The sequence below is a fragment of the Doryrhamphus excisus genome, linkage group LG11 (genome assembly GCF_037039965.1).
Source record: "Doryrhamphus excisus strain RoL-2023G ecotype Guam linkage group LG11, RoL_Dexc_Guam_v1.1, whole genome shotgun sequence".
NCBI lineage: Eukaryota > Metazoa > Chordata > Actinopteri > Syngnathiformes > Syngnathidae > Doryrhamphus > Doryrhamphus excisus.
Window position 1 is genome coordinate 22,105,867 of NC_136367.1, and position 13,924 is coordinate 22,119,790.

Below are 13,924 nucleotides of genomic sequence, written 5' to 3' on the forward strand. Positions count from 1 at the left end.
GCAGCATGTAGGCCACGCAGTCAGGAGATCGGGAAGACCTGGGTTTCATTCTCCGCCAGGTCATCTGTGTGTGGAGTTTTTCTCAATTTATCGGTCACTCTATGTTCCCACCCTCACTTATGGTCATGAGCTTTGGGTTGTGACCGATACACAGTTCGCGGATACAAGCGAAATGGATGGATGGACTCACTGAAAATCTCAAGTATTTTCAAGTCATTAGACTAAAATCTCATTGATGAGGTCTCCACTTTGGTAAATACAACATAAATGTAAGATGAAACACATGATACACTACTTGTGATATCTCAGTGTCTAATGTGCTGATTATTATTATAATAGAAAATACTGACAGCACCAAGGAGACCTTCCTCATTTCTTTATTTCCATAAAATGCATCTAAGGTGTAAGCGTGGTTTTTCAGTCCGTTTGAGATGGAGGTCCGTGGACAAAAAAAGGCAGAAGACAAAATAAATTGTGTGGTCATTTGAAAGACAATGCAGTTCTCTTCCTGGTCCACTTCAGGTGTGATGGTGCCCCGGGGAGTACAAGTAGTCAAAGTAGATACTGATAGTGACAGTGGACAATTGCATGGGCTAAAAATACAGAGCAAGAAGGCACAATGTAAACACAAAAGGCTGAAATAAAATGAAATGCTCTTTTTTATTTTTAAATCAGGAAAAAGCTAAAAGAAACCAATACAAGCCTTTTTACAAAATAAAAAAATGGCATTCTGGTCCCTGGAATCCTGTGATTTTTCTGTATGGTTTGGACAAAGGTCTGTAAAAGTCTGTAAAGGTTTGGACAGCACTGCTCTACTGCAAATATTGATCATATCTACATATGAAAGAAAAAAAAGACACTTAAACAAAAAATAAAACGCACATGGTACAAATAAATTGTGAAAAAAGCTTAGCAGTTTAGCACTGAATAAAAATTGCATTGGAGTGTCAGATTTTTTTTTAACTAATATTTTTCCTGCACATTTACAATCTCTGTGTTGAAAAAATATGAATGTAGATGCTTACCGACACAAACATAATATTTTATAATTTTAAAAAAAAGCATCCTTCTGTGCAACAATGTGGCAGAATCCCAGCATATGACACTGATATGTTGTGGATGTATTCAAACTCTTACATGAAAATGTCAACAGCTCTGAGGAGGCTCAAATCAAGGTGACACTAATCAAATGTGACGACAGGCCACATGCTATGGGGCACCGGAACAGCTGCTCATTAGCTAACTTTATCGGTGTGGAATGAAGCAGTGGTGGCGGAGGTAATGAAGAAGTACTTCTTATAGTTCTCCAGATGTGTCAGTTGATAATGTCTCATCTGAGTTACCGGATGTGCACCTTTCACTCATCAGGACTCATCAATCCAGGGGACAGGAGGTGACTTAATTTGGATAGCTTTATGTACCACCGAGATCCAGAGATGTTTGATTTAATTTTTGCAAAAAATCTCACTGCCAAAGTCACAAGAAGTCTCTAGATCCCAGCTAATTGCAAGCTTTTTTTAACCCCTTCAAGGACTCTATAGTTCATCGTGCATGATGCGATGTCGCCATTTGGGATGCTGTGTGACATAATCTGCTGCCTCCAGCACAAGGCGCATGAACTCATCCACGTCAAAGGAGTAGTTGGTGAACTTGGGATGGTCTCCAAGTGTAGGGTGGTGACCCTACGGAAGATATTGGGCATTCATTAGGGAGGGAGGAGATTCATTCAGTCATTGTGAGTTTTTATGAAGTCACACTGACCCTCAGTGAATGGGAACTTGCTTACATGAGTAATTACATATACAGAAATCCCTCGTGAACTGCTGTTAATTGGTTCCAGACCCAACCAAGATAAGTGAATTTCCGCAAAATCTTTGTAAAGATCATCTGTATAAATGGAAAGTTGGAGTATAGAAAACCTTTTTACATGCTTCAAGGTATGCCTTTGAACATTATTAGAGCCCACTAAATATCCCTATAGTCACCTTCACCTTTACTTCATGTAGCCCTTTTTGTACTTGAAAATACTTCATTTAGGGGAAAAAATATGTACAACTTTCTTCTGAGTGTAACTCCACAAAAGAGCAAAAGCATTCCTTTCTGTACATGGCCCCTCCTTTAGAGGACACATACATTGGATCCTGCACCAAATTGTCAAGACTAGAGCCGTCCTATCTATTCAGACTAGTGTTTGTCTCACCTAGTCGTGATTTACATGAAAGCAGAGGCAAAACATCTTCTAACACAACCTGAACAGTCCAGTTGAAATCGATTTAGTGCCCTGAGAATACAATGACCTGGATGAATGAGAATATTCACAGAAATACTACATACCCTGTCTCATTGTCAGCGTCTTTGAATGCATTATATTTGTATTTGCTAGGAGACCCAAATTCGATTCCAACCACAGCCATCTCTGTGTGGAGTCTGCTTGTTCTCCCCGTGCAGGCGTGGCTTTTCTCAGGGTACTCTGACCCCCCCCCAAAATTGTCCATAGGTATGAATGTGGGTGGGAATGGTTGTTTGTCTATATGTGCCCTGGGATTGGCTGGCCACCACTCCAGGGTGTACCCCGCCAGCTGGGATAGCACGCCCGCGACTCACTTCACTTCAATTTGTAACCTTGTGCTTGTGACCTGCCGCCATGCTTTCCGACTTCTTGCTTGCTTTGAAGTGCGTTATTACATGGGAAAGATGCATGCTGAGCTCCTATAACATGCACTTCTGCCACCTTGTGGCCGTTTTTACAACTTTAAGCTGCACTAAACATGGTCACTTCTATTGTGCACTTGTGTCATCACGTCTTTTTGCCTCTCGTGCAAAAAAACTTAAAAGACGTATAAATAAGTCTTTGGGATTCGGTTTGAAAAACATAAAAATAGATCGTTGGTAGCAAATAATGGGTTAATATATTTATGAAAAAGAAGCAGAGCACAAAGACGTTAAAGCAGTTAATGGTCTTGGAGTTCTTTTTACCTTGTCCTGTGGGAATACTTTATCCATTTTCTGCCAAGTCACATAGCGAATTCCACGCAGCCGCGCCAAATCTCGATAGCAGCACTCATCCTCACAGTTATACCTGAGAGGGACAGATGCACAACTTTTCTATATTGCTGTCCTCAGTCTGCCTGTATTTCACTCTTATTTGCTAAATATTGCTACTGAATGCACACAGTTTTTGAATCGCCCACTAAAAAGCAAAAACACTCCCATACATATACTCAATCACGCTACCTCGCTGGGGAAGCCAGGTGTGAGGAGTACGTGGTTAATTATTTCACAGCCACATACTGAGCAGCTGAGAGAAGCTTTGAGCAGAGCTTGCTGCCGAGCCCATCGCTCAGCTTCAGCTTGCTCCACCCCCCTTTGTCTCTTTGTATCTGTCACACTCACAGGCAAACATGATGTCACTTACAGCTCAAAAACCACAGCCCAGTCGGGTAGAAAGAGGAGGTGTGTAAGTCCTGCACCATGCATTCCGATGAAGATGTCAGAGTTGTGGGTGATCCTCAACTGCTCCAGGAAGGGAATATCCCTAAAAGACCCACAGACAACCACACCTGTTATGTTTCCCAAGCCAGCAATCTCACCTATGAAGAATTTCAACACAACCTCCCAAAAGCTCACTCACTTGTGTTTGTAGTCGACCACGTTGACATCCAGCAGCAGCATTGTTTTAAGACCATTTATGAGCTGCAATGACAGCACAGGATATTTCATTAAGAAAACAAATATGAACGGTTAAGTTAGGTCAGATACTTGTTGACCGGCAACAAAATTAGAAAGAAATGGGGATGGTGAAAATGGGTAACTGAGGCAGGCTTGTATTGCATAAAGAAAAAAGGTGCTGATTGGAGATGGGAAAAGGAGGGCAAGTGGGAGAGAGAATAAGGCAACAAGCGAACAGGTGGAAGGAAGAAATACTGGAAAAAGGCTTTGCTGTATGTAGGAAGTGTCTCACGAAAACACAGATGACAAAATAAACATGCACAGTCAGCTCGATCGCCACAACCCTTGCTAGGAACCTAGTAAGAGGAATGTAGATTTTTCTATTCAAATGCTAAATGTTGTGTTGTTCAATCAAGAAACGCAAGTTTACTTGAATTATTTCATTGTCTCTGGTTAAATTATACTATAAAATATAATTATAAAGTTTTGCAAATCATATCAGATCGTATCGTATCCTCAGATTCCCAGCCCTATGATGAAACCTTATGAAACTTAGCAGGTGAGTCGATATTACAAATAAATAAATAACTATTAAAAAAGCATTTTGTTAGTGATATCAAATAAGCTCATGATACAATTCATGCTACATTTATCACCACAATGCTTTCAATATAAGTTACTTTGAACAAGATCATAAATTAACTTTTCAGTTTGTAAGTGCACTTTCATTTTGTTTGGAATTTTGCCCATCATCCACATTATGTGAAACATGAACACATATTTCTTTCCCTTCTCTGTGCATTTTAACAAGGGAAAACGACTTAGTATGAGCTAGCTAACAATGCACGTCATTGAGACGTACCTATTTCAACTATGAAGCCCTCTGAAAAAAACCTCTAACGACGTTTTATCATTTGAAAGCCATACTGTGATCATGCACTAACAAGCACATTGATAATACTTACGGTATCTTGCCGTATATTGATGATGTAAAACATTACAGAAAATTCTATCTTAGGTGCATTGATTTTGATTTCACACACTAGACCAGGAGCTTATGCTACTTCCGTCAACAGCAGCAGCATACAGTAGATACTGCGACAACACTTACGATGTCAGCTCTCCTTGGGATGGCTATGTCTTCCAGCACAAGACGTCTGCTCCAGTCCTCAGGTTAAAAATGCTGACAGCAACAATTTTAGCGTCAAAATACGTATTTCCCATGACATCCATTGTTAGCTAGCTCATATTAACTAATTGAAGGGTAAAGGTAAAAAGGTAAAAGGTAAAGAAAATATGTGAGGATACATGAGGGTTGTGAATTAAGGGCAAAATTCCAAAAAAGTGCAGTTCCCCTTTAAAGAAGGAAGGAAGAAGCATACTCACCTCCACTTGGTTTGATATCCTTCTGTATTCTGTGCTGCGTGCCAGCAAGGTGACACGAACATGTCCTGGCTAAAGAAAATACATTTAATTCTGGATGAAAGTGTTAAAAACACTGTGGTCATTTAAAATAATGCAAACATTGTCATTGAAAATGTAAACCTCTAAAAAAAAGTTTTTAAAATACTTTTTCAGTCTGCATATTTCCTTGTTTCCACTATCACTGTGTCACTACAAAGGGGAACGTAAGTACCCATAAAAACACAGATGCCTTCAAAGGCTGAACCCATTTTTAAATAAAACATCCAGTTTTGATATTACCATTTCCAAAGGTTATACCTTGAAAAAGATTAGAGATAAAGTAATACTATAAATGAGGAAATCATCAGTATTACTCAAAGTTTGTGATGGGAGTAAATTCAGTAATCTAATTTGCATATTATGACATCACACCAGAATAAAAAATAACTGAGAGCAAATATTCCCTGATCGGGAATCAAACCTTGCCACTAGACGACCAGGGAGATAACATGACCTTTAAACATATTATTTTGCACCAGTCGCCTTTTAGGGCCATGTCAGAAATGTGTTCAGAAGTTAGTCTCACATACACAATGGGGTAATGGCCACAGGTTTGTAACATACATTTTCGGTGTAGGCAGGGTGACGCATCTATGACAAGGACGATAGAGGCCAAAGAGTCTTTTACTGAAACCTGAATCTGCAACACAGCAAAGACCCAAAGTATGTTGATATCTGAGGAACATGGTGTTCACAGGGGAGTTCTCGTCCTGGGAAGGACATGGTCCCACCAAGGAAAAATCTCTTGAAACAAGGGACAATAACAGAAAGCAGCCATTACCTGACCGTGAATCTAACCTGGGCCGCGGTGGTGAAAGCCCCAAATCCTTGACCACAAGACCACCAGGGAGACAACATGACCACCAAACATATTTTGTTTTTGCCCAAGTACTTTGAAGTTGAAGAAGGCACCAGTCGCCCAATGTCAATGTGAGGAATGTGTTCAGCAGTCAGTATCTACGAGTAGCAATTGAACATACTGCACACCATTACTTGTAATGTGAATCCTCTGTGCAGTTGGGGCGACTCGTCTACACCTAGGCAGACAGGACCCACAGAATTTTGTACTGAAAGCGGCACGTGCAAATAAGGCCCAAAGTATGTTGATCGCTGAGGAACATGGTGTTCACATACTCATTCTAGTTTGTACTAGTTCTCATACTGGGAAGGACATTATCTCATTAAGAAGAAAATCTCTTAAAATAAGGGACAATTACAGACAGCAGGGATTCCCCGACCGGCAATCAAATATATTCCTGGGAGCAGCATAATCAAACTTTTTTCAAGCTCTTTTACAGAGGCGAAAAGTCCCTTGAAACAAGTGAAAATAACAGAAATTTACCATTCCCTAACTGGGAATCAAGCCCTGGCTCCAGTGTCAAGAATGCCACATCCTAGCCACAAGACCAGCAATGAGCTGAAGACAACTTGAAAAATGACTCAGTCAAACTGTCACCATGACTTAACTATGTTGGAAGGTGTCACTTTTTTGTTTTTGTTTTTTCTTTTGGCTTTTTACGGATTATGGGGTCGCCACAGCGGATCTTTTATGTTGGAATGTGTCACCATACCCAAATATTGTTGTTGGTAACCGCAGATCAGATGCGTGTAGAAATGTTTGAACCTGTGTTCACCGGCCAAATTCGTAACCACCCTGTCGGGTTTGTCTTACCTTAGGTCCATACTGCAGTACATTAAGCCGATGGAGGACATGTTGGGAGAATGCCCGAAATATCCCTTCACCGTAGCAATCTGAGATCTACCATCAAAAATACATCAGATCAATTATTTTCATTCGCAAGTGTGAATGTCTTTTTTTTCCTACGCAGCACATGTCCTATGATTGACTGGTGAGTGTATTGTGTTCTGCTTCCTGATTGGCTAAGAGAGAATTTGCGTGTTGTGTCTGTGCCCTGATTGGCTCAGGTAGAACCTGTGTGTTGCGTCTGCATCCTGATTGGATAAGGGACTGTAGACTATTGTCAATCAATCTTCTCTGTGGAGTACATAATGAGGAAGGTAGGAGGAGGAAAACAAGGGAAAATACAAGACAGGAGACAGGAGATATGTTTTAACAAGGATACACAAACACTACAATACAGTGGAATGGTGTCAGGATGACAAAGAGGCACGGTCAGGAGTGAAACACGCATGAGTCACCTAATAATTTCTTGTGTCAAACCTCTTAGGTAAATCATTGAAATTCAAAGATGATTGAAGTGAGTATTTAAACGAGCAATGTCAGAAAATATTAATACCTGTCTGAGAAAAGTATATGAAGTGTATGGTGAGGGGCTTTACAGCCTTAAAACGTATCTAATAATTGTAAAAACATTATGTTGGCTACTTTGCAGATTTTATTTATTAGGGAACAATGCGCACTACTGCTGGGTTTGTTTACACCATATTGCACAGCTCTTAAGTCCGGGCTACTGGAAGATTGCACTGATCAACTTACGAGTGGTGTGTTGTAGAACAGGCCATATCTCATTCTTGGGAGGAGGGAGAAAAAGGCGTCTTTAAAACATACCTACGACAAACCATGACATTTGTAAAGAACAACTGCTATGTCAGCATTCAGTATAGCATAGCGATGAGTTTATGCAATCATTCTGAAGATGTTACCCAAATACCAGAGTCCACAAACAATCCTGGTAAAAGCCTCCAATGACCTCCAATGCAACCAGTAATAAACAAGGAATTCCAACAAAGGTGGTGTTTCACTTACTCTTTTTGAATCATAGGTCTTCAGGTGAATAATATCGTACTGTGAGAAGGCCTTCCAGGTTTCACTGAACAAATCCCCATATTCATAAAAGCTCTTGCAAAATACATAGAACAAAAAGAAAATGTTGAATAGACATTGGCTGGGCTTCTGTATTTTAGCAGTAGAAATACTTAAACATATATTATGGCTGGGAATCTCAGGATATCGCACAATACAATTTGCGATACTTGGCTCACCACAACAATAAAAATGGGTGGCCATTTTGCAGCATATTTTTACCAGAATACAGCCAGAAATGGTGCAAAAACAATGAGACTATTTTAATGCAACATATCTGTAATGCAGGATTTTATTTTATGTGTCTATTAAGTGACTATTTTATAGTCTTTCGGAAAACACAACATCATGTCTCAGAGCAGAAGCATAAATAAAAAAAGAAATCAATGTTTTGTGTAGCATAGTAGTAGTGATGTTATCACCGGGAAGAGACGTACAACCTAACCCGGATAAGGTTGAGCAGTACAACAGTGTTGACATTTAACGACGTAAAGTAAACACACATCTCTTGATTGACTTAGCATTTAAATCCAAACAAATCAACATTTCTCATTTCTCAAAAGAGGTGCCTATCCATGTCTGTGCTGCCCGTGTGTTTATTATTTTTGTGAGATACTTCTTAAGTCAGCATTGTCTCATCCATGCTATAAAAACCCAAAGTGTGTCCACATTTTTTATTTCAACTATGCTGGTGCAATTAACTTCACCACCACATTCTGCCACAGGGCTTTTTTTTTGGCTTGTTCTGCTTCCTTCGTCCTTATATGTACTCACTGTGTCCCACATGATTATGTTGATATCAGAGCTGAAGGAGTTGTTAATGTGCTGGGATATGTAGAGGTTCACAAAATCGCAGAAATGGTGGTACATGTTCACACCTGGTGAACAAAAAAAGCATTATTATTCATTTCACATGACAATGGGAACGGTGATTATGCATACAAATGTCAAAAATTACTTATTGAGAGGAATTATCTTACTACACACTGAAACCATAGAAGCAAGTGATAGCAACATTTGACTTTAAACAAGCTAGCGTTCATGCAAATCTACAGGCACTGTTTATTTTAATGGCAGCTGTCAATACAAGTGTATAATTATTTTATAGTTTGCATGTTCTCCCCGTGTGTGTGGGTTTTGTCCGGGTACTCGGCTTTCCTCCCACACTCCAAGAACATGAATGCTAGGTTAATTGGCAACTTCAAATTGTCCAATATGTGAGTGTGAATGGTTGTTTGCCTATATGTACTCTGCCATTGGCTGGTGACCAGACCAGAGTGTTCACCACCTCTCGCCTGAACACAGCTGGGATAGGCTCCGGCATAACCCCACCCTGGTGGGGATAAGCGGCATAGAAAATGGACGGATAGACATTTGCAACTGAATTGTGTGTGTGCATGCGGTAAAATTTCCCCAGAATTGCTGTGCAGGTATATTTCAGTGGGAGAGATGCAGGTCGAGTTCTAAATTCACTTCTGCCAACTTGTGGTTGTTTCACTCAATCTTAAAACTGCATCAAACATGATCTCTTGATCACTGTTGAGTTGCACCATCACCTCTTAAACATAAAAATACATCTTTGGGAGTGAGCAGTTGGGCTGCAAAAAAAAACATATGAATACGTATTTGGGAGCAAGCGGTAGAGTTGAAAAAAAAATGTATAAATACATATTTGGTGGCAAATTAGTGAAATGGGTTCAGAGTGAAGCAAAAAAGATACTTGTCTCCGATTCTTACCAGCATCCAGCTTCATGAAAACAGTAGGTTTTTCAATGATGATGTCACATGAGTCAGAGTGTAAGGGATGGAAGTCCAACTCTGTGTATGTTTGAAGCTCTGCATACCTACAAAAGCACCAACACAAAAAATATCAATATTGTGAAATATGATACAGTGGAATTCACTGTACTGTGCAAGCCTAGGGTAGTAAATTATGCGGCAGTGTTAGCATCAGGTAGTTCTCTAATAAGGAGACTGAGAATGATGATTATGACAGATGACTATGGAGTTTAATCTATTAGATATTTAAAATGAAACATCAATAGCAACAAATAGCACAGCTATTTCATGTATCAACATCAAGGCAAGCACTTCCTACGAAACTGGTCAAAAGACACAGTGCTGGATAAAACGATTCTATCCCTGTACAGAGTTTATCAGGTCCAGTGCCATGGCCCAGGTGCCTAGCACCATTATTGATTGCGAATACATTTTTTATGGTTTTTCTTCTCATTTGTTCGTGTGTAAGTACATGTGGTCAATCTCACCAAGACTGCAAAGGGCTCTTGTGTTCCCCCGCTGCTGCAAGTGCTTGCTGCTTGAGTGTGCAGTGGCCACCAATCTCACCTTTCTGAATGAAGTCCTCCTTGTACCTGCAGCATAAGCACGAGTGAGCTGCAACAGATTTTAATCAGCGTGTTGTCGTTTTAGAACCTTTCATGACTTCTGCGTGGTTTTCGCAAGTCCAGGTAAAGGTTAGTTGCCTTGCAGAATCTCGCATGGCGACTGCACCTCAAAGAGGAGTCCCCCTGGAAAAATGGTACAACAGATATTTCATGAGAGCCACTACTGTACTTTCCATTTATTTTTTCATATTGTGATTTTTTTCATCTAATAGTCCTGGCTGGGCCCTTTGTGGACTCTCTTCTTGTTCCTACCTGCTGTTTTTCCTGGTGACTTACTAACCTTGTGGGAACCAAGAAAATTAGCAGACTTACAGGCTTGGTCGCCTTGCAAATTGTTTTGAGCTCAGAGCGGCGCTCCTTCACATAGCCAAAATCAGCCTGCTTCCAGAAAAGCTCCTGTGCTGCCTCTAGCGAGTCGACCCTAACAGGACAGAAATGTACACAGCACAATGCCTCGATCCAAGAGGGTAAATGCAAACAAGCAGTACCATCCAGAGTCAGCTTTAGAACAGACAGGATAGCCGAAGCGCTTCTCGGGATCACAGTTCTTTTCGTAACCCCAACAGGAAGACAAATCCAGCAGAGCATCCTGTAGTAAAAACAAACATGAATTTACTAGTTTGAGTAGAAAGCTGTATGGGTAAGCAGGAACTCGTTCAATCCCAGCCATTTTTCAAAATTCAACCCCTTCAGTACCGTACATTTTTGACAATTTTGGCTGATTTTTCAAGGCACACAGAATATTGGGGTCGATGTCTATATAAACATGGAACCTACCAAAACAAACAACTCTCATCTTCATTCATTCATTCATTCATTTTCTACCGCTTATCCTCACGAAGGTCCCGGGGGTGCTGGAGCCTATCCCAGCTGTCTTTGGGCTAGAGGCAGGGTACAACCTGCAGTCACTCTGATCTTTCATCAGAAAAAAAAATGTTTCTACCTTTTTCCACTCTTTAAACATAGGTACGTTTCGGGAAAATATAATCTCCCAACAAAAAGGGAGCAAAACAGCCTTGTGTGAAAAGATACTCTTCAAGCATAACTTTTACTTGCAAATTTAACAATTCATTTGCAAATATAACACAATGAACTATCAACAATTTCCACATTTGGAACTAAACTGTCATATATCCTGTACTCAAATATTGTAAAATATTCACATTCATTCATTCACTTCCTACCGTTTATCCTCACGAGGGTCGTGGGGGTGCTGGAGCCTATCCCAGCTGTCTTTGGGTGAGAGGTGGGGTCCACCCTGGACTGGTGCCCAGCCAATCACAGGGCACATATGGACAAACAACCATTCACACCCACATTCATACCTATGGACAATTTGGAGTGGCTAAATAACCTAGCATGTTTTTGGAATGTGGGAGGAAGCCGAAGTCCCCGGAGAGAACCCACGCATGGCCATGGGTGGAATCGAACTGGGGATCCTAGCTGTCTGGACTGCGCGCTAACCACTAGCCCAAAACATTCATATTTTATTATTTATTTATTGGTGGACAGAGGAAGTCAACGTGCTATTCAAAATTGCTGAGACCCAGAGGAGTGATGTATGTCAATGTAACTTTGTTAAGCATGTTGTAATTCAACTAAACCATGACCATTACTGGCCAAAATGTGTGATTAGAAATATAGTCTTACTTTAAAAGGACAGAGCGGGTCCAGTCTGCATTGCTTGACGACCTTCTTGTTGTTGTAGAGGTAGTAAGGTATGTGGTCTGGTGCCAGGGAAATGCTGCTGTAATTGAGCTGTGGTACTGACGGCTGTGGGTTGCTGCACTCACTGGTGACCACAGCATTAGAGAAGAAGATGTCCAACGCTACCAACAGCAGCATAGCCAGAATTACACTGGTTTTATCTGCCTGTCTTCACCAAAGCTTAAAAGCAAAGAGGAAGAAAGACCATGTAAGCATGGGTGTGAGACTAACCCTAAACACCACTATTGAAAAACATGTGGGCATGTCAGGTTTGTGGGAACTAAATTCCAAGCGGCTCTAGAGTCCCACCTAAGAAAAAGTCTGTTACAGGAAATGTGGCACTGGTGAGCTCATTTCGACTGCTGGGAGTTGGGAGGGCAATCAAAAATAAACCACATAGAAGCACATAAAATGTGACATTGCTGTTACAGTGGCGGCCAATATTAATACAGTTATTGAAGATAACTAGCCAATACAGTAGTAGTTTTTGCTTTTCCTTTATTTTGCTCAAATAATTGTGGAATTGTATTGTTTTGTTGGGATTGTTACATTGTGTTTTATAGTTGCATTAAATATTGTTACAGTCTTGTTAAACTAAAAATTAGTTACACTAAAATCTTTGCCTGGTGTTTTATTCTATTTGTATTAATGATCAACAAATTAAATGGTAAATGTCACAAAATTATTCAATGCTCTTAGAAAATGCAGTATCTGTGATATTGAGTTATCGGATTGATACCACAATTTGTGGTATCAGTTGTGGTATTGCCCATCTCTTTTATAAATAGAAACACTGACTATTTTAGTGTTTAGTGTTGTAACATTATGGCATGTTCGTATCAAAACATTTTAAGGTTCATTTACAGGAGCAAACGTAAACAAAACAGTTGAACGGATACACTGTAGTGCTCGCTCGAAGCCAACAACTGCTATATTCATTCCTTCATTCATTTTCTACCGCTTATCCTCACGAGGGTCACGGGGGTGCTGGAGCCTATCCCAGCTGCCTTCTGGCGAGAGGCTGGGTCCACCCTGGACTGGTCGCCAGCCACAATTGCGATATTAATTATGTTATTATCATATATTAACAATTAAGCAAAGGTTCCCCGCCAGATTAATAGTATTTTACCCCAAAATCGGAATCACACATCGCCATTTAAAGTGCCGATTTTTACTTGTGTCCAGCGAGTGTGAACTTTTAGCTAACATTCGCGAATATATACTTTGAGTGTAATAAAGCATTGTTTAGCTGCAGCAGTCTGGATTAAATATGTTCCAGTAACACGAAGAAGTACACGTTCCATGCATTTTTAGAATGTTTACAGCTCACAGCAGATCACTAACAAAGCTACACGGCTAATGACATGCACTATTGTGGCGAAAAACTGCAAAAAAAGCAAATAACGCATGCCGAATAAACAAGTGTTGGATGCACAAAGCTCACAAACTGTCATCGATACGCAGTTGAAACAAGTTTCACGCTTACCCGAAGGCGCGATTTAAACCTTCGCGACAGCGAACCGCTGCTAGCGGCGCCGGTAGACGCCATTACACCGGAAACCGGCGTGTAGTGAGTGTTATATGACCACAGGTGGCGCCAGATTCCATTCTCTCGTTCAGTTTTGAAGGTTTCAGAATATAAATAGGCGTCCTTTGAGAATCTGCGGTGTCAAAGTGCGGCCCCGGGGCCAATTGTTTAGAGTGGAAGTTTTCTTTATTGGACCTCAGCACATTATTAAAACACATACACCAAAAAAGATCGGTATTCTATGCATGTTTATACACCTTAGTGAGGATAAGCGTCATTGAAGTGGATGAATGGATGCAGTATGTCCTGTTCTAGATTATATGTGAGATTTGTTCGCTTCTTTCGGCTTTTTCCTGGTTACAGAGT

General features: G+C 40.5%; 1 protein-coding gene across 1 annotated transcript; it reads right to left on the reverse strand.

Moving 5' to 3' along the window:
- Nucleotides 1–641: 641 nt before the first annotated feature.
- eogt (EGF domain-specific O-linked N-acetylglucosamine (GlcNAc) transferase) lies at nucleotides 642–13,611 on the reverse strand. Its single transcript, XM_058091169.2, has 16 exons — nucleotides 13,517–13,611; nucleotides 11,974–12,210; nucleotides 10,812–10,912; nucleotides 10,636–10,744; nucleotides 10,352–10,446; nucleotides 10,186–10,290; nucleotides 9,656–9,762; nucleotides 8,693–8,796; nucleotides 7,862–7,954; nucleotides 7,592–7,663; nucleotides 6,806–6,892; nucleotides 5,056–5,124; nucleotides 3,632–3,693; nucleotides 3,416–3,535; nucleotides 2,977–3,079; nucleotides 642–1,682 (listed from the first exon to the last, which is right to left on the reverse strand). Exons 2-16 carry the CDS (start codon nucleotides 12,166–12,168, stop codon nucleotides 1,536–1,538), a joined length of 1,569 nt encoding a protein of 522 aa, XP_057947152.2. The 5' UTR covers nucleotides 12,169–12,210; nucleotides 13,517–13,611; the 3' UTR covers nucleotides 642–1,535.
- Between the last annotated feature and the right edge of the window lie 313 nt (nucleotides 13,612–13,924).